Source organism: Struthio camelus, chromosome 3 (genome assembly GCF_040807025.1).
Source record: "Struthio camelus isolate bStrCam1 chromosome 3, bStrCam1.hap1, whole genome shotgun sequence".
NCBI classification, from domain to species: domain Eukaryota; kingdom Metazoa; phylum Chordata; class Aves; order Struthioniformes; family Struthionidae; genus Struthio; species Struthio camelus.
In genome coordinates this window covers 138,840,858-138,867,034 of record NC_090944.1, presented here as the reverse complement: position 1 = coordinate 138,867,034, position 26,177 = coordinate 138,840,858, and the positions used below count along the sequence as shown (strand labels likewise).

General features: G+C 41.0%; 1 protein-coding gene across 1 annotated transcript; it reads right to left on the bottom strand.

Annotated features, from left to right (window-relative positions):
- Nucleotides 1-2,211: 2,211 nt before the first annotated feature.
- BUB1 (BUB1 mitotic checkpoint serine/threonine kinase) lies at nt 2,212-26,172 on the bottom strand. Its single transcript, XM_068940444.1, has 25 exons — nt 26,080-26,172; nt 25,756-25,815; nt 25,532-25,676; nt 24,124-24,320; nt 23,103-23,146; nt 22,091-22,197; nt 20,536-20,588; nt 20,241-20,431; nt 18,252-18,412; nt 17,574-17,908; nt 15,822-15,874; nt 13,939-14,076; nt 12,804-12,899; nt 11,637-11,727; nt 11,184-11,265; nt 10,320-10,500; nt 9,592-9,670; nt 7,883-8,079; nt 7,260-7,400; nt 6,534-6,649; nt 5,135-5,296; nt 4,768-4,925; nt 4,497-4,674; nt 4,138-4,244; nt 2,212-3,697 (listed from the first exon to the last, which is right to left on the bottom strand). The coding sequence occupies exons 1-25, from the start codon at nt 26,094-26,096 to the stop codon at nt 3,502-3,504; spliced, it is 3,285 nt and encodes a 1,094-aa protein (XP_068796545.1). The 5' UTR covers nt 26,097-26,172; the 3' UTR covers nt 2,212-3,501.
- Nucleotides 26,173-26,177: the final 5 nt, after the last annotated feature.

Here is a 26,177-nt window from a genome sequence, read left to right as displayed (position 1 = left end):
AGTAGGGCAGGTGATTTGTATACATTCAGAAAGGATCTGCTAACACACAAAGGGCAGAGAAGGCTGTGACTGTGACCAGAGCAAACTGGCCCGCCTCAGGGTATAAATGAATCTGGAAAGCATGCCGTTTCTGCAGTCCTTGAGGCCATCTAGTTCTTCCTCTACAATATCCCAGCACTGGAAATAGTGCTTAGCTTCAATGATAGCATTTTCCGATGGCACACTATTCTTATTGGAGGCATAGCTCCTAAATACTAGGGAATCAAGCCCGGCACTGATTCCTAGCAGCTTTCTTCTAGCCCCAAACTTCTCCTATTAATTTCAGGGAATTCCTCTTACAGGGCAAGGAGGAAGAAGGGTTCCCTTTTGCTCTTCCTACAGGTCACCAATGCTTAGCTTTCATCATCATCTGCACTGATGGTAGAGTACCAGCAAGGGAGGGAAGCGCTGCTAGCGATAGTGGTTTGCTAAACACATCAGCCAGGTTCTCCCAAGCTCTAGTGCTCTTATGCTTGCTCTGCATTTAATATCTTTGTGGCTCTCCAAGCCCTGCAGGATTCACCTCCTTTTTCTGCCCTAGGGGCAGGAGAGCTCTGTTTTCAGGGAATTAGATAGTCATAGTAGCCCATCCAATAAAATAACATCTCTTTTTCTATTTAGACCTTTGGCAGATAAACTACTACTGATAAACACAATAAAGTCTAAGTGTTCTAGATTTAACAGAGTGTTAGAGCAAAATCCAGTACATGAAAACCCTCTACACCAAATTGTTTTGGTACCACAAAAGCCAGGATTACAGTGGCTGAGTTAAAAGTACCAAAGGAGATCTTTTTGCGGTGAAAGAGCCAGACTGGCTGACTCCAGTATAACACAGCCAATACAGACTCCAATATTAGCAGAAGTACAGGCATCAACCAGATACCTCTGATGTGCATGGCAGAGTCAAGCTGTAGGAACTTTGAGGCATCAGCCCTATCCAAGTCTTCCTCTCAGATGCTCCTGCAATCTTTTGGAGTCTGCAACACTGGTTTTAACAGTGGTGCTTTCCAGGTTGGAATTTGCACCGTTTTTCACTGCAAAAAAACATTCACATTAATCAAACATCTGCAACATCAACTAACTGAAGTGCAAGAATCCACTCAGAGCATGAATATGAGTTTCCTATTCATCCTATATAACTATTTTACGCACTGTTGAGCTCTCTGTATCACAGAATCCACGCTATTTTATTCAACTGCTGCTTTAATGAAAGCTGAACAGTTTGTTTCCCTTGCAGCATACCTTCCCAGAAGGCATCCAGCCTTGCTCTGAAGCAAGTTGATCCATCATTGTCCATTGTACCTTGTTCCAATAGTTAGGTCATCTGAAATGTCTGGCTTTAGTTTCTGGGTACTAGTTTATATTATAGTGTCCTTCACTAGATTAGGGAACAAGTAACTGCCTAGTATTTTCTTCTTATAAATGCACGCCAAGATCTTGGACATGAGTCAAAGAACAACAAAAAAAACAACAGTCCCCTCCCCCCCCCATCAGCCATCTAAACGGACACACTTCAGAGCCCAGACTGCAAAGCAAGTCTTTGTTGCAGGGGAAGGGAGGGAAATAAATTAAACACATGAAGCCTTGTCAGTCTGCAGCACTTAAAATTGCTTGAGAATTGGAGAACTTACCTTCTTTTCCAGCTTAAACTTCTTACCTGAATCTCTCATAGTAGCACTATTACTGATGCTGGAGTCAGATGTTAGAACATCTTTGTCCTTATGCTCGACATCAATTCTTTCTGCCACAGTAACGTAGCAAAAGCTAACGTTGAGCACCTGATTTAGCAAGGCCCTGCTAAAATTTACTCAAAGGCCTTTTTCTCCACCATACAAATCCTTCTCTCTGATTGTGGTCTAGATGCTTCATCACACGGCCTTGGGATAAGCAGAATGCTGAGCACGCTATACAGTCTGGTTTGCTCAATAACGCCAATGTTTTTGCCCAGGCTTTCATACGTGTTTTCACCGGGGAGCACGGGAGGAGGAGTGCAGAAAAGAAAAAAGGTCTATGCTGACCTTAGAATTGATCTATGGTAAAGTTCCTTTTACGATAAAAAAGGACCAAACAAAAAAACCCCCAATAATCAGTCATTAATTCCCTCACCACAATGTAACCTCTTAACTCCCCCCCCAAGTGCACTTTTCAACATGTACAAGTTTTTTTCTTTTTAATTGCTATGGCACACAAGCAGCTTAAAGACGACAAATCATTTAACTGGTTATAACCAAGAGACATGAAAAAGCCTTGTACTACATGACTTATTTTCCACTAAGTCATGCAGGTTAATCAAATAACATTGTAATCCAATAGCAATTTTACCATTTGTTGAATGGACTAACCCGACTACAATTACTCCAGTCTCTCCAAGAACGAGAAGTGCTGACTCAGCCTTTTGGTAGTGGCCAGCATGCCAGGATAAATCTGGTATAGTAACAGCTTTTCATCCAAATCTTCAGCAGTCTAAGTTTTTCTTTAAATCAGCCTGCTGATTTAAAATATGGAACATCCTCCATTACAAATGTAACTAGCAAGTCTGCCTGCTTCTTTCCTAATAAGAACAGTTATTAAATATGTCTTATCATTTTTACTGTTCTGTTTGAATTTCTCTTATTTCCTACAGAAAATCCATCCTCCTTGTGCCTACCAACCATAGATTTTTCCCTGACAAAGTCTAGAAAATTACATGAGTTCATTTTCTCTTAGCCTGTATTATACATCACTTCACTTTCAATTGCTGCTTTTACTTGCTCTCTTAGAACATATTCTAGAGTCTTCCATGATAGCATGATTTCAATTTCCTGGGGACTTTTGGAATTACATTCAAGTTTCCAATGACTTGCTCCTCCTAGAAGGCTCTGTTCACTATTCTTCACCTTGGGAAAATGTATCCTGAACACCTCACACGTTAAAGAGCAGCCTGCTCTTCGCTTCACTGGATTACATTTATACCTGTATGTTTGCTAGCGTCTATACAAGATCTAAGTATTGTCAACATATTTGGTCTGAACTCAGTTTTGATCTTGTTTGAGCAGGAGGTTGGACTAGATGACTTCTTGAGGTCCCTTCAACCTGAATGCTTCTAAGATAATTTTTTTTTTTTTTTTAAGATCAGAGATGAGGTTGAGAGCAATTATTTTATATGTACAATATTTTTCATCAATTTTTTATTATTTCTAAGAATATACAACATATTATTACAACTATAGACAATCTCTGAAAAGCCTCCATCTCCTCCTAATTTAACTTGCCTGAAGCTGGACAAGTTAAATTAACATTTCATCTAGTTTTCATAAAGTTACTTTACTTGTTTTTACGCAATTTTCTTCACGAAAGCATAGAAAGACTCAAGTTACTAGTCCTGACATTGACCCTAAGAACTTTTATTTTTAAAACAAGTGATTACAAAAAAGGTTCACATACATGAAATTCCACTCCTCAGTAGCATGGTGAACTATACGCTTATTTTCGTGACCGTTTGTGTTCTATAAGCAACACAACAAGTCTGTTCCGAAGGAATTTTATTTCCTTCGCATATGACCTGCAAAATAAGTCCTTCAGCTTTTTGCGCAAAACTCCCAAAGAAGGAAGGCTATGGCAGTTTGGTATGTTTAGGATGCTGTCAAAGAACTCTTTCCACAGTTCGGCATTGGCAACTCTACAAAGCAACAACAAAACAAAAATAAATGACTAAATTCAAACAGTTAAAACACTTTCCTCTATTTACCCTTTTACCCCCCAAGTTACAGATTGGAGGAACCGCAGAGCACACACCAGAACAAAATGCAGTTTCCTCTGTGGCATGCTGCTTAGTGAGCCAGTCCAGTTTTTCCTCACTAGCTGTAGTTTCCTACTTCCAGCTATCAAGAAAATAGGGATGCCCTCCAATTCACCATATCCACTGCTGAAACGCTTCCTGTACTTAAATCTGTGAAGTCTATGAAGTGGTTAACATGTATTAAACCCACAGTTTTTAGAGCATCAAAAAGGCAAGTGCAAGCAGTACGGAGAGCTATGTCAGAAACTAACCTCAAAACTGAAATTAATGATATATCTTTCTGTTAAAGGGAAGTTTCTGAAGAGATTTTTGACACCAACCTTCTGAATACTCCCTCAGGCTTCCAGATACCATTTTCATTCTTCACTTTCATGTAGGTACCAAACAGCATGCAGTAGACAGTTGCTGCAATGCCAAAGTAGTCTGTCTAAACAAAGCACACACAAGTTTCATATGAAAAACATGCATCCAGCCCACTAACAGTTACCCCCAAAAACTTCAAGGAGCCAACTGGGCAAGCTCCACAAGAAGGTTGAGGATCATTTCTTTAGAGCAAAGAGCATCAAGAGCTGAACTGTCACACTAGTGCAAAAGACTAATATTTCTATACTCCATCTATTCATGTCAGATGCACTTTTTTTAAGCTCCAAGAATTCAGACTGTCTGTACAATCACATACCTGGTAGTTCCATGGTTTCTGTGTCAGCATTTCAATACATTGAAACCCAGATGTTTCACATCTTGCAGTAAATGCAGTTCCTTCAGGAAAGAGTTTCATGTCTATACTCTGTCCCAAATCAATGAGCGTCAAGCCATGACAGAGACCATCTATATCACATGTATCATTGTCCAGAAACCTGCAACCAAGATAACAAGCAACCAGCACTTAAGCATCAAGATTGTGATACAATGATATGCCGGCACCTCAGGGAGTAAAGGGAAATACTTGCTTTTCTCCAAGTATGAAATTATCAGGTTTGATGTCACCATGAATGATCCTGCAGTTGTGGAGCTCTTCTACCATATAAAGAATTTTTACAGCAAAATAGATTACAAGTGCTTGAGGCATCACCTTTTCAGGAAGCTTTTTGTAAATGTTTATGGCATTCTGTGAACAAAAGGGAGATAGGGAAGAACTATCAGCTACACGGAAACAACTTAATATGGATTGCAGGTCCACGTTGCTAAGTGCAAAACATGTTCACAGTAAGGTTCTATAAAGCTGACTGTAGAAGAGATTTCTGAATATTGTGATATATAACAACACTCTAAGAGGTAAGAGCACAGATGTTTAGAGCAGAAGCTGAGCACGCTTACCAGCAACGTTCCATAGTTGTAGAGTTCACCAATCAAAATGCTTCCGTTTTGAAAGAAATGAGCAGAATAAAAGTGGATGTACAGATGGTGTATACTTGGATTAAGTCTTTCTACCAATTGCGTTGCTATATAGAACTCCCAACGACTGGCAGGTTTTTGGACCTGTAACCAAAAGGTTGACTTACTAGGTAAATCTATTGGCATTAAGGAAAGCAGAAGATCATCTCAGTGTTTTAAATGACAGACTCAAGTACTTCTCCTTTTAATCAAGTAGAATACTTACATCTACAGTGATTAACCTCAAAACAATGCACTCGGTGATTGATCCTCTTGAAATAAGATTTCAACCAAGGGCCACAATTCATTGCAGCTTCCTGTTAAAGTTTTTTTTTTTCTTCCCCCTGATGTCTCAGCCTCTTGCTGGCAACATTTGTTTTGTTTAAGAGAGACTGTTTATGACAACGAGGTCAAGACAGGAAAGCCTTTCTGATTCCCCCTACTATTTCCCCCCCACTACATTAAACATTGGATGTTCAAAAAGAAACGTCTTAAAACGGCCACCTTTACATACTGGAAAATTCCCAGCTAAGATGTTATACTAAAATGATTTCTTTGCTGAAAAATCAACTGTTGCAGGAGAGCTCCACAAAAAGATTCCAAAGGTAGGAAAAAAAAAAAAACTTGATGTGGAGAGCTTGAGGGGGGCACTCTGTCACACAGCCACATTTCAACTGAGCTATACTAACTATATGATCTAGTATAACCCTCTTGGACTAAGCTGACTTTGAAGTTACATACGCTTTCCTTTCAGAATTGGTCTTGGTTTAAACATCCTATCATCAGTTGTTTGTTCCTGCACTGTGAAGCAGCCTGGAAGACAACTGCAGAGCAGAGGTGGGAGCCGCTCAGTCTAGAACTGGCAGGTATGCTGCTATCAATAGGGCTATGAAAGCGCAAAAAAGCCAGTGGAAAGGTAGTGGGCACATATCTGCAAGAAGCACTGGCCCCTTCAGCGCGAGCTAATCATTTGAGCAACTTTATCGTCAACCCAAACAAATTTTCATTTGCAGTGGACTAAGAGCATGTGCACAAATAACTGCCTTTGTTCAGGTGAAAAAGAGCTTGCTGTAATTCTTAGTCTTTAGGATACTTATGACTACTTTTAAAGAGAAGATGAAGAGGTAAGTTGAGTCTGACGGTTAAATAACTTCCCAGGTGGAAAACGCATCAGATATCAAAGTGCTCAGATTGAACAAGGCTTTGAGGATAGACCAAAACGCCTTACTTGATATGCACAAACACGGAAACTCAGCAGAATCCATCCAGGGTGAGTGTCAGAAGGTGTCAGATTACTATAAGACTCCAGAATTTTCCATTTTTCTGAATCAACGCTACTTACCTTCAATATTACTTTCTGATTGTTTCTAGGGTTATTTGCATCCAGAATGGAAGCCTGATAGACTTGAGCAAAAGCTCCTTCTCCAAGCAAGCAGTCCACATGGAATGAGTTGGAACCTTTTGTAGGGGAAAAAGAGATAAATAGCATTACATGCCGCTTGCAAACTTCACAGAAGACATTACTACTCAGGAAATTAAAGTAGTAATTTGTATGCAGGCCTTTCACTGCAAGTCTCCTTGCTAGCCATCCCCTCCCATAAAAGGGGCCTGTAACCACTCTTGAGATAGAGAGTTCTGTGAAACTAAAAACACCACACAGTTTAGAGTCTGACTCCCCACAAGTAATGAAATTCCGAAGTGAATTCCTTAAAAAGTAAACACTAATGTTTAAGTCATGTAAGTATGCTGCAATTACTGTCATACAGATTTTGTTGAAACAGGACTGCTGCTGTTCTATGCAAAGCTTGGAGCTGTGTTACGTATTACTAGAAAAAGGTTTCTGTGTTCCCTTCTCAGAATAGCTAATCAAAAATTGTTATGCTTCAGCTACAGAAGACAAAAAAAAAACAGGTCTAATTTCAAAGCTGAGGTTTAGATAATCGGGAAGCTTTTTCTTGAGCACATTGTGAATATATGCATAAGTAAACTGGATTAGGAGAGTACTTTAAAGGTCCCCGGAAAAACTGCAACAAATGCTTCAAAGTGAAATGTTTGAAGTAGCTCTTACCCAGTGGGAGTTCAGCCTTCAGTTTGATGGATGGAAGAATAGAATCCCATTCAAAATAGTTGGCATAGGTACTGAGTGGTTTAGGAAGCTTTGATAAGAATCTGCAAATCAGTTCCTCATCCCAAGGGTTCTCAACAAGGACTTCATGGAAAGAAGACAGATATTTAAGCTATAAGCAAAATGTCATTTAAAAGAAGTAATACAAGCTTAAAAGATCAAAGAGGAATAAGTTATGTAGGCATTGCTTTTCATAATCGATTTTGTCAAATGAACAGGGAAGGTGTGGGTATAAATTTGTTCTGAATTTTTTTTAATCACAAGCTGAAAACACGTTTGTCAAGTAAAGTCTTTGAGCCTGAACTAGCAAAGAATCTTTAGGTATTCCTGAATACTCCTGCGCCTCAGAGTATCGTTGGCATCATATAATGCAGGTATTGCCCGCGCTTGTCCTTCCATATGAAATTATATCATTGTGCATAAACAGCAATTTCCTTGCAGGAGCCACAAGACACTGCTCACTTCAGCGACCACCTTCTCGTTCCATCAAACCACTGCTCCAAGAACGTGAAACTGCTCTCCAGTCTCTGACTTGAGAGAGGAAAACTGTAGCCAATGCTCTATACCTGAATTTCTAATGCTCCTGTCTGTCCTGCCCGGCCAAGTTTCAAATAGCTCTTCATGGGAAGTTTTGTCCACCCCAGCAGGCAAGGAATATTCAGTCCTATTAGTTGCAGTTTGCTCATGTAGTCTTTGAGAAACAATTGTAGAGATGGCATTTCCTTGAAGCTCTCCTTGTTCTGCAATGCGTTCAAGAGCAGGGCTACATACATAAAACAAAATATTGTTAATTGATAGTACTGCCATGGCATTTTTTGCATCTCTAGTAAGACAATAGTATGTCAAAAGTTGCTGCTTGCAAACTTGGCCGTAAAAGAAACTAAAATGAATATAGAGGACATTTCTTAGGAAAATAAGATATGGTCATATCCTGCTACTCATAGTCTAATAACTTTTCAGTTCATTGGCCAACAATTGAACAGTTTCCCATACTAAGACACTAAAACATTTTGGACAGTTAAAAACTGACCATGGCTGCTTCATGATTTTCTAAGATACGAAGCACAATAAATTTAACATCAGAAAAGCTTGCGTTAGGATTAAGGTACATCACGCAAGTGATATGAAACTTAAACTCTCCCCTTTTCAAACAATGCCCAAATCTATTAGCATTGTGAACCTCGAGAACGTGACCGTACTGTACATTTTTCCCAATACCAAACATCATTTTTTTGGACAGGAAAAAACCTCTGGGCATGGTTATTCATTAAAAACACACCAAAACCAAGAACATAACAACAACAACCACCACCCCACACAACCGAAACGCTCCACCTCTATCTACATCTTTTACTTCAAACGGTGAATCAATTTGTACAAAGGCAGAATCTACCAAACTAATCTTAATCAGCATTTCATGTTTGCTTCTAGGGTTCCTTTACATATTGCATTCATTAACTCCTCACCAATACCCACAGACTGTTTTCCACAAGAACTTCTGCGCCCGAACTATCCAAGAGCTCCACACTGAAGCTACTTCTCCGCTTACCTAGGAGCGGTTTGGCTCAGCCACTCCAACTAACCTCTGTATATCAATAATATACTGAATAACACATCTCGTGAGAGTGAAGAATGCTAACAGAACACTCGAGACGAATGCTGACTTTAAATTCACATAGCGTGTACTCGATTTGATCATGTCTCTGCTGAATCACTCAGAACAGCTCCTCTTCCACTTGGGTGTGAAACACGCACTACAGAAAAGGCACTGGCTGAGCCTCTCTGGGAAGCATTTATGAAGGGTGCTGCAAGCAAGTTCAAACTGGCACTGAGACTCACTAACTTTAGCCATCCAATTATTGCAAGTCAGACATCTGCTGAACCTCTCAGTTTCATCCACACCTTTTTGCAAACACTGCTTCCTCAAATGCAGCAGTGGTACTGTCAACTAGCTGTTATCACCACTGCCCCCAACATGCGATACATGTTTAGGGAATGAGCACAGCAGTTTGAGTCCTTGATGTTCGTACAAGGTGTCAGGCAACTTAAATCATAAGAGCATTTTTAATGTAATTATGCCCATACCCAGATTCAATTAACTCCACAAAGTGCTGTGATATTCTAAGCAGAGACAATCTAATAAAAATGTGCATCAGTTCCAGATTGCTCGGAAAATTGGCACCGGCCACAGCATAACAGACCTGACTACTCAGACATAATTCTGAACCTGCGTAGCAATCTAAAATCTTCAAAATCTTAGCAAGTAACGCCATACCTTAGCTTCTTAGTTTTTGCCTGCTTGTTTGGCGCTTCCGAAGGCTCCAAATCCATTTGCAGCAAGTCATCCCCAGAGGCTGTACAAAGAGAGCAACAATAATAATACATGCTTGTTTTTCCAAAAGGCAAGTACATTATCAAGTACTCATTTAGAGTATTCTTACCAAGAGAAGAAGGCAAAACACCACCACAACACAAAAAAACCAAAACAACCTCCCTCCACATGCATTGCACCTGCAAAACTTGCTAAGGTACCACAAGAACTACAACTGAACAAGCCTGTGTTAAAATACACAAGGAAAGACAATAGGTTGATTTATTTGGGGAAGAGTACTCCAAGCCTAAAAGAAAGGCACACAAGCATAAAGGTCCTCATAGAAGAGGGCGCTGGGGCTTAAGTCAATTGTTTGACTACCCATGGACTTCTGAGGACCTTTTGGAACAGTTCAGAACAACAGTTCCAACAGCACCATCTACAGCTCTCTTGCCACCTTCTCTTTTCCCCCCCAATTATTAATTCCTGGAAAGCTTACGTGTGGGGCAAGCACATGCTCCCACCTGCTTTTCTGTAAGGCATTTGCACTCAGAGGGGGCAACACTGGCAGCCACACCTATGACGTATTTAGCAAGCCCTGGGAAGTAACCAGGGCACAGAAATGGAGTTACACCGCATTTGATGAGAGGCACTGAACCTCAAGTATTCGTTATTTTACTGTGACCTTTTACCTTTTCCCTCCAAAGCTTGATGCGATTGTTTTGATTGGTAATTAAAAGGCGTTGATACAAACTGGGCAGCTCGTGCAAAGTCTCTTGTGTTGTTTGGACTCGAGGCCAAAGTTTTATTGCTGTACGGTGCATACCACACTGTATAATCATCCTTCAAGAACTCTGATGTCTGCGTTTCTTCCTAGACAGGAAAATAAATACATAGGTTTAAAACCAAGCCAATCAAAACTGTCCTGTCAGACCTGCACTATAACCCAGCAGCAGCCTCTACAGTCAGTCTCAATAATATAGAGTTTACGTGTACCAACTTAGAGTACTAGAGAAACAATTAAAAAAGGTAACCCAAATCACAGGTTTACATAGTTTGGTATCACACCTGTGTGTTGGCAACCATCAATTTCACAGCAAAATGGCAGACAGCAAAAAATTGCCATGGGAGTCTGGAAAAGCCTATTTAATTACTTAGTGATCACTTACATCTAAGCAGAACATAGTTTTATATATCTCCTTGGCTATGAAACCTATTAGGTGGTTAACAGAACATTAAGTGTCTCTTGCTCCCTGTCTTTCCTCTTCCAAGCAGCTGCCAAATCTACTCAACTGCAGTCAGATTTGTCTAGGGATAGAGGCCTCCACCACTAAGCTCCTTGAAATTTTATGAAAACTAGCAACCGAGAAAGTTCATCCCCTCGGCAGGAAAGGGCATCTAGACTTCAGCTAGATACAGTTTAAAAGAACGGTGGAAGACTGGGATAGAATGAAGATCGCTGCAGGACGCTACTAAACACAACCACCTCCAATACTCCTTTCTAACTACATAGCCCATTTCCAAAGCTAATTCTTACAGTAAGACCAAGCACTCACTTGTGTACGTGCTGTACAGTCAGTCAAGGGACGTTCTCCAGTAGTTCTGGGCTCTTCAGGCTTGTTTCTCTGCTGCGGGATCCTGACAAAACAAGCAGTTTAGAACAGCTTTTCCCCCAGAATCTTTCCAAGGCAGACTAACCATAACTACGAATTTTTAAGAACCATATCTGCCGAAAGAGAAATTTCGATAGCTCAAAGACAACAAGCTATTCACAGTATTATCCAGAAGATTAAGCATCTTAAGCACACTGTCCAAATGGGAAAGTTGTGCAATTCCAGATAGAAGCAACTAAAGCTTTCTCTCATGTCACCTCCCCACAGTTGCTGATCATTTTATTCAAGCCAATCTCAATACTGCAAACGCAGTCACAGAAAAATTACATGGCACAGAATCAAATCTATATGTAATTCTTAATAAAGAGAACTCAATTCGTTACTTGCTTCTCTTACCGGCTGTTCTCTTTTTCATTCTCATCTTCAAAGATAGAAAACACAGGCACAACAGGGGCAGGGTCATTAACTTTCAGGCTTCCATCTGGCTCTTGAAATAAGAGATCACTGATATTATCTTCACCCAATGAATATCGTACAAAAGAGCCACATTTTTACCCCAAACAGCTGATAGGATTGAAGATGTAGCTTTTCTTTTAGAAAACTGCATGCTTATTTTCTATATAGGGCACAGACATGCTGGAGTAACGCACCTTTTAGTATTGAAGGTTTCAAGCACTGAAGACGCTTGTTTTGAGGAAGGTCGCTGGTCTGACAAAGTGACTAGTTCTAGCACCAAAGGTCTTAAAACAGATTTAGTATTTTCTTTCCTTCTGAACCTCAGAGAGGCCTAACAAAATTGACCAAGAAAAGCAGACAGACTAGACAGACACAAAGACCTAGAGCGAAGCAAGGCAGGACAGGACAGGACAGGACAGATGCGTCCTCAGAATTGCCACTCAATTTATCTTCGCTATAAGCTCTTGAAAGTGAGGAAGATTTTTCCATCTCAGAAAAAAGAGTGGCCAAGAGTACAGAAATCTCCCTGCTGGCCTGCATCTGACCAGCTGTAACTGAGATATATCCGTGCCCACTGTAGGAAACCAGTGCTACTGCCTGACTTTCAGACCATCTTAGCTGTTACTGACAAGCCGGCAATTCAGACACTAACACCCAATCTGCAAGCGACCTGCTCTAGTTTGCCTCTGTATTCTCCTTTCTTGGCTCGCGCTGCTTGTGATGCTCAAGATTTACAAACAGTAGAGACAAATATTTCAGAAAAAAAGCTTTACTCATATGAAAGCACACTCAGATCAGCTCCGCCCTTTTCAAATTCAGGTTTTAAGTGCCAGAGAATTGTCTACAGAGAAGCAATTTGTTTACTATACATATTAATAGGCTTGCTAACAGTAAAGCACTTCTGCCTTTCTTAGGCTGAGCATCAGAATTTAGAACTTATCAGTAAATTAAATTCATTATCAGGAAAGAAGTTGCTTCTTCATTCCACACCTAGTCAAACAACTACCTGTTTCAAAATTACACAGGGACTGGCTGGGGAAGTAAAAGGGAAATAAAGTGAAGTCTTACAGACTGACATATCATGGACTGAAGAATAACAGTACATACCACTTTTTCTGCAAAAGGCTTCAAATTGCTCTTCGCTTTCCTCAAGAGGAGATGGTTCAGGCAAGATGGGTGTTTGAAACATATCCATTAGAAAGCCTTTAAAAACAAACAAAAAACTTCTCAGATTTCTCACCATGTAGGAGTCACTGATAAAACAAATCAAATGTTAGCCATCATGTTATTCCTTGACTTTGCATTTAAGCACTCCAGATAATTGAGTAAACACAGGAAGGTCAGAGACTTAACGAATATATACCTGCTGGTGCCATGACCTTGTTTTCATTTTCTTTTTTAAAAGTGAGATTTAAAAACTATGTCAAAGTCTCTGATTGTGGAGTAAATTTTCCTTTTTCTTTTGTAGACAGTTGCAAAACTAATGAACACCACAAGGTTTCTTTCTGTTTTCTTTTTGCAGATCTATATGCTGCTGCAGGATTTTGCTACGTGGTAGTGGTTAACAAGCTTAATATCAAAATAGAAGGATATGGCAGGTAGTAAAGCATACAGGAGGGATAAAACAGCATCACAATATTAGCGCTTCATGTCTGACATCAGAAGTGCAATTGCCATTTCCCTTTCTTTTAGCATTTTGAAAAAGCAACGCTTAGAATTGACAATCTCCATTTGATAATCACAAAGACCTTTAGCATAAGTCACTCTTGCTTCAGCTTTGGGGAAAGCTCAGCATCAGCAAAGCTGAGTTATTAACTTCCTATCATTCTGCCACGTTAGTCTGTGGTAGGTCATCACCTCAGAAACAGGAATCACCGAGTGACAGCGCAGACAAGAGCGGCTCAGAGAACACGTTGCCTAAAGAAGCCTAGTAGGTGTAACACCAGTGACTTCTCCAGGAATTTCCACTATGTGGCTGCTGGAATGTTAGCTTTAGAAATAGAAATTCTGCCAAGTTTTAATCCCACTGTTTTCAAAGAACATGATCAAAGTTTTGAGTCATCCAACTAACTGCAAAAGAAGAGTGCCAATACCATGAATTTTCTTTTCCTCTTTGACTAAATTGTGCATACACATATACACATATCACTAGGTAGCCTCAGGGAATATTCAGCTCCACTAAAATTACCAGGCAAGATCCTGTTAACTCCAGTGAAACTAGCACTTCATTCCAGATGCTTACCCAATGCTTCCTTTGTATGAACTGTAGGTGAAGGTTGCACTTTGAATGGCGTTGCCTGCATTGGTCCTCCCAGCGAAGTGTTTGGTGTAGCTTGAGAAGCATTTCCAGAAGCAAAGGAAGAATTTCCAACTCTAGATGCTAAAAAAAAAAATAAAAAATAAAAAATAAAAAAAAATAGTGCAATGACTACTAAAGCTTCTTCAAGTAGCCTGGGGATGTCTACTCATCTTTCAGTAGTTAGTGAAAAGTTACTGAGAGAAGTAAACAAGATGAGTAACAGAACCACAACCCTGAATTTCAAGAGAGCAGATTTTGACTTGTTCAGGGATCTGCTTGGCAGGTTTCCAAGGAAGACTGCCCTGAAGAGCAAAGGGGCCTCAGACATCTGAGTGGTCTTTGAGAACACCCTCCTCAATGCACAAGAATGGCCTGTTCTGACACGTAGGAAGTCTAGCAAAGGAGCAAGCAGGAAGCCAGTGCAGATGAACAGGGAACTCTTGACTAAGCTCACAGACCAAAAGGAAGCTCTCAGAAGGTGGAAAGAGGGACAGACGCTATCGAAAAATTAGAGAGCCCAGGCCTGTAAGGATGGAGCCAGGAAAGTCAAAAAGCTCAGATAGGACTGGAACTAGGAAGGGACAGGAGGGTCATCAGGAAGGGCTTCTTTAAGTACAGAAAACTAAGGAAACTCTGGGCATGCTGCTCAATTGGGCAGGGGACTTAGTAAGAGATGACATGAAAAATGGTGTTTTACTTTTGTTCTTACTTTAAATTCTGCCCCCAGGTCCCTGAGGCTTGTGGCAAAAAATAGGGGAAAGAAGCATTACCTCAGAGGCCTCAAGAGCTGGCTGTCAACCTAGATTAGTTAACAATTCTATTGAAATACAAACAGCCTGTAAGGGCTAACAATTCAGAACTGAAAGGTATTAGCAAATCACATAGTTTGTCTCTCTCTGGATAGGTCACCGTTTCAGCCACGTAACTCCTATATTATGTTTCAATATTTTGGTCTTATTTTTCTGTCACATTACCTTTACAGGTAAGTACAGGAAGACAAAAGATGCTCCCAGTAACTTTGTTAGCTTAACCTGAGAAAAATTCCCTTCCAAGGACAAACCAAGTCATCATTCAGCCACTTGAAAGATACTATCCCCCCAAAAAAATCTGCAAAAGGACCAACTTTCCTGGAGAGCACGGCTCCATCAGAACCATTGTCTACTGGTGGTAATTGGTCACGATTACTAGTGTTTGAGGAAAAGGCAAAGGAATCCACAGAAAATTTAATTAGTTATGTATTAAGATCCCTACAGAAATTTATCTGAATTTGAAAACATGAAATATATCGATCATCTTAATGCAAAAGTAGCATGCTGTAATGGAAGTTCAAGAAATCATATGATCCACTCTTTACTCTTAGATCTTACATACTCTATGTAATTTCAGATGTGAATTTTCTGGAAAACACATGTCATTTTCTGGAAATAATGAATGAAGAACCTGTAACATCTCTAGTCTACAGAATTTCTGCTAGAGATCAGATTAGGGGATCTCAGCTTAGAAAGTTTCTACTGTTCGTAGAACTCATTTGGGAAGAAGTTTCAATAGTTGAGTCACCTTTGTAGCTATGAGAAAAGTGAGTCCTATTTAAGATGCAACGGAAATAAAGATACTGGAAGTATGCCATTCCATGCATTTTATCCCAGGCTTCAGGCGTAAGTTAGAGAACTACATGGTAAAGCCCTCTACGTATTTATGTTGAATATTAGTAACTTTCAGGCATGACGTTCTAGATTCACCAATATTGAAAAGCCACATGCTATTCATTCCCAGTCAGTAGAAGTCATGACAATAGCATCAACCTTTGTCAAAACGTGGTTTATTACCTTCTTTCACGTCCACAGTAGCAGCTAGTCCAGTAGACCTCTTGTTAGAGTGCCTTCAAAGGAAAGATCAAGAATGTGAATGTGAAGTCAAAGCCATGTCTTAAATTCCAGCTTCAGTTCAAGTAACACACTTCAAAGAGTAAGGAGGTCCTTCCCAGTCTAGAACACAAGAAACATCCCTGGGAGACAACAACTAGCGATCCTATTTTTTTCCCCATGTGGGACTACCTTTTTTACTGCAGTTTATTTAGTGTGAACCATCTCTGTTTTAAAAATGCAATAAAGCTACCCTACCTGTGACAAGAGCGTGACAAGGAATACACATGAACAAGACTGAGACTTTGCAATGCTACCGCACCTGAGCGGCCCACGCTCCAAAAGTAGAACTAAAATCCGGTTCACAACGCAACATAGCAAACCAGAGCAGGCCATTAATCTCAGGCTATGGCTCACTCTCACATGAGACCAATCAAAAAAAATGAACTCAGTAAAACTGCCCAAACAGATCTTCTGCTTGGTTAGTGAGTTGAAGTGACTCACACACGGGTCTGACAAGCTCCAGAGCTGTAGTACAAGACTGGCTATACTGTACAGGCACAAATGAAACATTCTTCCTGTGCACAGCTGTCAGATTAACTCAGATGCTTGTCAATTTGTACTCTTACTGTCCCTAAGCATTACTATAACATAAACATTTGCAGCGTGAGCAGTTGCAAAGCACTAAGCTCTCATTTTCTGTTAGTCTGTTGCTTACGCACACCACGGAATTTGGTCAATCTAATCGCCGTTACAGCATTTGAACTACTCTTCATCTTAACATCATGCCTGTTATTATTTATTCATATAGATTACGTCAAAGACCCTTTAGAATACTATTAGAAAATGCCCAAGTTTCTCACACAGTTACCAACAGGCACAAATCCTAAAAAGGCAGGAGACAATCCTTTAAAAAGGGATAAAATGCAGGGATTAAATATTCTTCTTGGATTCAGTTTGCCTCCAAGTAACTCCATCATAGAAGTGATTGACAACTGTTTCTTTCCTCTATCTGGCCGAGTCTACTCGACCATGCTTATTTTTCTACTCAACCATGCCAACCTAGCTTATCCACACCTTCCCCCCAGTTCTGTGCCCTGTATTAGCTCAGTCACACAAGCCAAAGTACACATAAGTGCAATTTTTTTCCTCTTCCATGGACCTTCACTGGCAAGAGGCAACATGCAGGATTAGCATGAACTGAGCATATCCCCTTATTGTAGGCATATCAAGGAGCAAATGCTGAATAATCCCTTCAATGACACAGCGAACTGACCATAATACTTTAACCCTGTGTTTAAGTTGTAATAATTGAGATTAAAGGAATTTAAAATCCAAATTAGGACCTTCAGTTAGAGAAGTCTTATCTATGGCTGAACATCGTTATTTTGTTCTCATAGACTACTTTAACTAGTGAGACCCTTAATACCATCATATTAGTCTTTCATCCTGACCAAGAGAGGATCCTTGTGTTTAAAGGCAGAAAGCTTGGGCTGACACAGACCAGTTACACCACTAGAGGCTTTCCTTAGGAAGCCTAGCACAACCTCCTGTTGTGCTAATTGGCACAAACACTGTCGTTATTTTCCATAGGCTACTTCAAATTTCTTTTAGAAGAAGAAAAAAAGTATGCCTTTTTTAGTTAATTCTCAGCTACAGCGTAGATACTGAAGACTGCACGCTTGGCAGAACAGGAATTAGCCTGGTTATACATACTGTTCTCCAGTGTTCTGATTATGAGTCAAGTCCGGGTGGGCCCGTTCCTGAGCCGAAACATTACTGAATGGAGGGTGCAATAAACTGTTCTGGAGTCCTCCAAGCTCTAGCTGAGTTTTGATTGTATCCTTCTTATATGTTGCTTCCAACATGCAAGCTGATGTCATCTGGGGGCCAACTGGTTCAATAGACTGCGATGTAAGAACAGTAGATGATAAAGTACTTGACTGAGGCTGGTCAGACACCAGACCCTTGGGGGTTTGCAGATCTGAGCTTTGACAAGATGTTGTCCAGTTCTGCCACAGAGCTGCTCCGGGTGTCACATGTGCATGTACCTTTAGAGATAAGGAACATACTTTCTTTTACACATAAAAAATGCAAGAACAGATATAATTATTGCTCTTTTACCTTTTATTTCTGGATAACTAGAACAGTTTATCACGCATAAGAGACAGCTGTCACATGTAGCTAAAACTGAACTGTAGAGTAGCAAAATCAAACTTTTGGAATTAACAATTAAAATATATTTCACTATGTATTTAAAATTATGCCAGGTATCTATACTAGTTAGATATTGCAGTCTTTACTTCCAGATTTGGTTAATGCACTATTCTGGCTACAGTCTAAAGCATACTTAAATTTTACGAGGTTATGAGGGTCGTGCTACTACATACTTACCACTGTCTTATTTGGACCAGCGGACATTGAAGATGACTGTTCCAATCTAGTTTCCTCCAAGCTTCTGGTGAGCTGAGTGAGCTGTTCCAGCCTCTGCTGCAGAGCTTGCAGTTCAAGGAGAGCTGATTCTTTTCTCCTTACGGAGTCTCTCTCTTCTTCTTCTAAGGAAAAAACCATGATATTAAGTAAAACCAGTATCCTGGTTTTAAATTCCAGTATCCTCATATTAAGTAAAAGCAGTATCCTACTGAGTTTCTCAGCACAGACACTACAAGCTGCTTGAATGTAAAAGACATATAGTCTATATGACCACAGGAGGTACCCACTATCCCCCCCCCACGCTCTGGGGGGGATAAAGTTGGGAGAAGCAGAAATTTCTCAGGACTCACTATGTCTAACCTCTCAGTCCTGTTTGCTCAAGGGAGAGCTACACAACCTCATCTCAACACTAGCCGGGCAACCAGGGGCGGCCCTAGTGCTTTTTAGCAAGTGGTGACTGCCACAAACATGGTAGAATTCATAAACCCGTATACCACCAGGTTAGTGTGTACTTCCTGTGGTGCCAAGCTCAGTCCTGCTGCAAGCACATCAGTGGCATCCCTCCTTAGCACAGCGGGAAACTAACTCTGAAAGATTCTATCCTAATGACCTCTTGGTAAAGTCTGGGTAGGAACAGACCTTCCTGTCTCCAATGGAAGAGCTTCCCCTGCTGGGAATTACCATACATAACTACTGGATTGAAGAAAAAAAAAAAAAACAAAAAAAATCCAGACTCAGAAGCACTTTGTCTTCCCTCCCTCCACTCACTGAAACTTTCCCTGTTCCACTGACTCCTGTTTATCCATTTTCTCCTTTGTCAAATGAAATGATTACTTTTTTACTTCAGCAACATCCCCTCTATCCCAAGGATAACTACCTTTTTTTTTTTTTTTAAATGGTCAGATACATGACTAACTTGCTTCTGAGTGGCTGATCTTTATAGGCACTTAATGTTGGTTTTGCCTCTTTGAGATCTAAAGCAGAATTTGCCTATTTGAAAGCCTTTCTATTTTGCCTCTAAACTGTAATCATGCAACAAACAAAAGGTACCATCTCTATAAGCTTTGTCTTGTCTGCGCATTCAGACCACTGTTGCTATAACCACACCAGTGCTGAATATACAAGGGGCATCACAGTTGCATTTGCTAAGGCTAAGTAGTGAAAAAAATCAGATTACTTAGCTTTGTTCTACTGCCTATATGGTAATATGCACCAGTTTCTCAGTCAAGCCTGTTTAAAAATTACTCAGCAGCTGCCAGCCATTTTCACCCAGGTGACAAGTCTACTGAGGAAGAGGTTTGCCTAGCAGATGGCTACCTGGTTTAATTGAGGTGTGTTTTCTGCACATACACAGCTTTGTAAGGTGCATCACAAGACCAAGTGAAAATAAGAGTGCTGCCCCCTTTGCTGTGGAGTGCCTTTAATTTAGTTAGGCCAAGGATAACGTTTGGCATCATACATAACCATATAACAGGTTTTTTTCCCGAAATGTTCTCTGGGCTCTCTCCAATTACCAGCTACTGATGGGAACCAAGATACTTTCCATCTTGAACTGCAGGTATCCACAGGTAAGCACATAGATCCTTAGCTGGAACTTACCTCAAGGTCACTAGCACTACTAAGAGTTGCTCACACTTGCCTCCAGCTTCCTCAAAAAGGACAACACTATCTATGAAAATCTAGGTTCGAGAAGAAAAATCCTTACCTTAAACACTAAGTATCAACGTCCAGCCAGTTTTGGAATTCAATCCTTGTAGGGACTGAAGGTAACTGATGCCATTATAGAGCAGCCATCTGACATGTTACCTAATGCTTCCAAGCTCATCCCACCCAGTTTTGGTACTAAGATGCTCACTTGGGCTTTTGGAAAGTTTTCAAGACTTCAATATAGAGGTTGCAAAGAACACAACCCAATTTCTAAAGTAGCTAGATGGAAATAAAGAAGAATACCCCATTCTTTCTGTCTTCTGAGGCGCTCGTATTTCTTGAAGTATCTCTTGGCTCTTAGCTCCTCAAATGAAAGTTCAGAGCCTTCACAGACGAGCAGGCTTTTATCGTACATTGCAACCTGCTCACATTCAATGACAGTTGAAGACGACTTGGGAACAACTTCAGACTTGGAGATGTACGTAATGTACTTGCTGTAAGGAAAAGTAAAAATGTTCTGTTCAAGTTCATTACAAAAAATTAGCATGCTCCAAAAATAAATCCCATGTGACTATAGCCACATATTTTTTTTACTTACACTTCTGCTGTTCCACCAGAAGAACAGGACTGAGCACCATCAGAATCAGGACCCTACAGCAGGGAAGAAAAAAAGAAAAAAGTTTCTAATATTAGAGCTAACTACCCATTTTGACCAGATCAACAACAAGGAAGCCCACGATATTTAATTCTAATTGAAGAGACAACAATTTAGGCCACAAGCATGGCAAGAACAGATCAAAAAGAGAGGTACGCAAGTCATCAGAGCCTTAGAAAGTTCACTCTGAAGAATTAGCCATAGAACAGTTTGCTCTCATCTCCGAGAACTTTTGGGAGACAGGCAAGATCCCAGAGGACTAAAGACAGACAGACAGACATAGTTCTGGACAACCTCAGCCCTCAGAACGATTCCGGAACTAGTTTAACAACTAGTTTCTATTCCAAAAAGACAAGAGCGCAAGTTACGGACACATGGGTTTGTTAAGAACAGAATGTATGGCCCTACTGATTTCTTCCTTTTATGAGCTGCCCAGCCTCAGGGCTAAAGGGCAGGTAGCAGACGTGATAAGGTTTAAGCACTACTCCATCATCTAAGACAACCTTCAATATTTGCAGGTGATTCCAAACTGAAAGAGTCGCAGCCACCTTAGAAGACGGAACAAAGTAGACAAGAGAAAGGTTACATCAATTTCCTGTCTGCAGTCTTGAATTTCATCCTCCCATCCATTTTTCATTTATTACATCAGAATGGCTGTGAGGAGTTGTAACTAGCTTTACCAAGCTTCAGAAAAACACAAGTCCTGCATTCTGGTATTTATTATCTAAGAGGAGTTACAAATAGCACAGTTCCTTTCTTTTTCTTTTTTTTTTTTCCCTCCCTTTTTTTAATTTTTTTTTATTATGGGGACTGGGATGAGGGAAGACTACAGAGTGACAGGATTTGGACTCCACAAGATATATGGCTAGAACTTCAGCTGAAACTTTTTGCAGACTGACCTGGCAAACAAGAGCGCTCTATCAACATGCCCCTACAGCACGGCTCATCACCTGTGGGGATTAAGTCATCTCCTAATGATTTCCCAGATCAATAGATTGACTTTTATAGCAGCCACTAATCCACTGGGGACTAGTCTGGAAAAATCTCTTCTTCCTTTAGGATTATCTTTCACTTGTTCTTAAAGAAGGTATTTGAAAACTAAACCTGAGTTTCATGAAAATCCAGTGCAGGCAGTTTCCAGGAAGTATAACTGACTCATAATACTATTCCTCCAAGGAATGCGAACTAGCTAGATACATCACTCTTCACCTACAATTCTGGAGATGTGTTGAGTGACTAATAACTGTCTCCCAATCCTTCCCAAGTGAGATATTTCTGTGCAGATGTGATGCTTAAAGCATAAAAGTATGAGTAACATTTTCTGGAGATGGCAGATACTATTATCTTTTTCCTTAGTCAGTTATACTCATCAATCTAAACTTTATGTGAGAGCTATAGAGAACAAGGAATGATATCTCTCTCTCAATAAAGAAAATCCATCTAGTAAGTAGGCATGGAGAAAAATGTCGGTGCAAGTCATTCATTAAGAGTCAGTTACCTGATTTGCACAAGCACGTGCTGAATCCTTAAAGTCTGGAACATCTTTTCGAGGAGTCATTTGATTTTCAGCATGGGAAGTTTGAAGTGGTTTTATAACAGCAGCAACTGGGACAGAAAAACATAGATGTATATTAATGAGTGGGAATCATTTTCCTATTTATTTCTGTGAGTAACTTTAAACACAGGAAAACTAATAGCTCATTCTGAAAACACTCACCTTAAGAATTTTAAAGATACATTGAAAATAAAATTTTTTTTGAGTTCCTACAGCCAATTTCTTAGACTTCATAATTACTAAACCAACTCTGGAATTCAATTAAAGCTCTCAATTGAGTCTTCTAGAGCGCACATTATTACATACTTGAAGGAAAGCGGTGCTATAATTTCAGTAGCATTGATATAAGACATGAGTTCAGCTACCAGGTAAATCTACCAAGGGGCACACAATGGTCACTAAATGGAATTTTTAAGTTTTGCTATTAAAATACTATTGGTCAGGTTTCAGACTTGCATTCATTCCTGGTGTCACTTCAGAACCGTGGCTCAGCTTCTTTCTCATTTCCATTGTTCACTTTCCCAGCTATAAGAATGGCCCTTTTCTGTACATTTGTACAGTAATATTCTTATATTGAAGAGATCTCAGTCTTCAGCTGCTCTACTGAAATAAACCTCTAATGGATGCCTTAACACTTTAGCTAGAATAGAATCAGCGCAACAAGTTTCCCATACAAAGTTCTGTCAGCTAAAGAACTGAGGGAAAGGAAGCATGAAACAATGCTATTCACAGTAACAGAACTTACTGCTGAATAATATACACCATTAGAGTTAGGCAGAAAAGGAAAACAAGTAGCTAACAGAATCATGCACGTGCAACTTGTTTAGTAATCTTAAACATACCTCTTAAATATACCTCAGATGCAGTTTTTTTTGAAGACTATTTAGCAATTTAGTCAGATCTACAACTGAACGAGCTAAGCTACAGCTCACAGAAAGATCACCTTTAGCCTTACCTTGTGTCAGAGGAGGAGCCTGAGGCTCATAACTCTGCAGCCAGCTAAGTTGAAAGAAATGTCAGTTACTACCATCAAGTCTGTTGTCTGTCCTTTCCACTCCCCACCCCCCAAATCTGTCGTTTCCTTAGACAGTGATCATGCCTAGAAATGTGACATCAAAATACTCAGGTTAGTTACAGAACACTTATTACTGCGTATGGACATATCCTGTTTCCTTTACATACTCCCCCCCCCCCCCCAAAAAATAAGTAAATTCTGTAACAAGTGGCAAGAGATGGAAATCAGGTTCCCGCTTTATCATCACTGGAGGGGACGCATCTGATCATAAGTATCAACCCTAGTGCTTCCAATAGCTAAATACTGAACTCCAACAGATACCCACTCTCAGTATGTGACATGCACCACAAGAAACTGGATATAGGTATTATTGTCAATATAATCCCCTAAACTCTTAACCCCACATTTCCTTGAAAATTCAGCTCACAAAATCAGGAATTGACATATGATTTCACTGCAGTTCAGCTATGATTATAAACCAATGGCAGAGAAGGTCCAGCTGTAGCTGAGCTGCATATTCAGACGGCAGTGCCAGTAGAAGCACATGCACCTGCAGAGGTTGAGTGATATCCTGACACTGCAGCCAGTTCATACACTGTGTAAAGTATACAGACATCACTAAATGGAAAAGACAGCAATCATTAGCACGGCTAACTGCTTGAGTTTCCAAGGAATGAAGAGAATAGCCAGGAAATGATTTAACTAATTAAGGGATTTTCTTTCTGGGTTCTATTTCACTGAAGACATTGTGGTTCAGACTTTTCAATACACCCTCTGTAACAGCCCACAAGTGAAGATATTTTGAACAGTGAGGAAGCATCAACGTTAAGCTTGCACATACCCTTCACAAAAATAATCATTAGTCTACCTCTGCTATAGCACAGGGCACGTGTAGGCAAGAACGAAATTTAACTGAACACTATCCGAATAGCTCATCAAGTACAAGACATGTCAGAATTACCAATACAGCTGTTGCAAGTTCTCTCTTGGTTGCGCCTGGTTGCAAAGTCCTTTCTGAAGGACAGCTCGAGCACACTGCACATTGCCTTCATTTACAAGCTGCTGAGCCCAAGCAACATAGAACGTAGATGTCCTGGCACCAATTTCCTGTCCATAGAGGTAGTCAAAATATTGGCATGGAGAAGAGATGAACTCTCCCTGCATAAGATAAAGACGCATAACCCATTAATGCTTTCAAAAAACATCCAAGAAAGTTACAGGAAAAAAAAAAAATCTCTAGAAGAGCACTATTCTTTTCTAAACTTAAAAACAGGTAGTAGATAAAATACCTTTCATAAGCTAAACAGTTTAAAAAACAAACAAAAAAAAGCTTACCATTAAAAATTTACTCCCCTTCAGCAAGACTGAAAAAGCTCTCAGATTTCCTGAAGAGAATAACATATCTAAATTCTACGCTACAGCCTTGAGCACTCCCCCACCTCCCACCACCCTTGTCTAGACTCGGTCTCTTATAGGTCAACCTACATTAAGTGAGAAGGAGAGGGGGAGCCTGTAAAAACATTCCTATTAAAGGTGGCGGCTCCAATAGAATTAACTAGCTCAGAGGTAGCTGTAAATTTTTTGCATAGACAAAGATTTAACAAAAAGACATATGCTACTCTCCTCAATATTTAAAGGTACTGTACCTACCCCCCCGTATTTAAAAAAAACCACCACCAACAACAACACACTCCATCCTTCCCAATTAGGCACAAAGCCAGGGTACCCACCAGACAAGAACGCGACTGTTGCTTGCTGGGGGGTTTATTTCAGGAGACTGTGGAGAAACAGCAAAGGCTCACCAAGCCCTTGAACTCTTGCCCATCATTGCTCATGCCTGTGGGCACCAATTACTCTACTAAGGGAAAGCTTGGACAATTAAGTGCAGCTACAGAGCTCTGGGGTGAAGGGCAGGGGGAGCCAGGTGTTCTCCACCCTGTAGGTGAAGGGAAAAGGCTCACAGGCAAAAGCATTCTGTGAGTTAACACCCAACTACAAGGCTGGTATCATAGGCAGAGCTTGACCACAAAATCCTCTCTGAGGATTAAGAGCTGCTAGGGAAAGATGGGATCTGTTCAATACGTCACGGCAAAAGCACCTTTGCTAACGGGCTTGCCAACCTGGTGAGGAAGATTCTAAACTAGATGCGTTGAGGAACGGCGATGACAGCCCACAGTTAAGTGAGGCAACAGAGGACAGGGTGGGAGGTTTGTGGGGCAGGACAAGGGGTACAGGAGAAGCCTAGAAAAGAGGACCCACCTCAGGCATCTGTCCTCAAACATGCACAGCTTAGCAAACAAAGTAAAGGAGCTAAAACTCATTTGCAATCACAGAAGAAAAGCTTAATTCGTAAACACACGTATACCTACCAGTTTAATACAGTAGTTAATAAATCTTGGGTCCTTGTGGTACCTCTCGTCACTGAGGAACGTCTTCACAAGACGCTCCAGGATATGTGGCAAGCGGTTTTGCTTTTCTTGGTTGGGAAGACATCCTTCTGCCCACCGCACGTACCTGAAACACGATCAAGCGAGAGGTAGGGCCGCCTGACAGCGGAACACAGGCTAGCACCCAAGCCAGGAGGAGCACTGACCTGTCCCACGGCTCCAGCGGGTCGCTGCCTTGGTAGTTCTGGATCTGAGCCTCGTAACTCCTGCAGGACGAGCAGCAGGTCAGGCCGGGCTGAGGAGAGACCGCGACAGCGCAGGCACGAGCCCTCCCCCACCCCCTCTTTTCCCCTGCACGACGCGCGGCCCCTCGCCGTACCTGCTCCCCCCCTTCCCCACCACGACACGTCCCCAGAGCCCCCTCACAGGCCCCACGACACGTCCCCAGGTGCCCCCTACCCCCCCCCACAACGGCCCCCCCCAGCTCCCGGCGGGGTGGGGGTGGGGGAGGGGCGGGGGGCGCCGCTCACCGCGCCGCCACCTCCATCCTCCCGGCGCCGCCCGCGCCAACCGCTGCCGCCGATTCAAACCCGCCGCGCAAGCGCGCCGCGCCCGCGCGCCGCCTCCC

What these genes read in the sequence shown, in the direction of transcription:
- BUB1 (XM_068940444.1), bottom strand. An exon ending in GCAAAAACTAAGAAGCTAAG is followed by an intron (nt 8,080 to 9,591) that starts GTATGGCGTTAC and finishes TTATGTATGTAG; the next exon opens with CCCTGCTCTTGAACGCATTG. An exon ending in ATCAGAAAGTAATATTGAAG is followed by an intron (nt 5,297 to 6,533) that starts GTAAGTAGCGTT and finishes TTTTGGTTACAG; the next exon opens with GTCCAAAAACCTGCCAGTCG.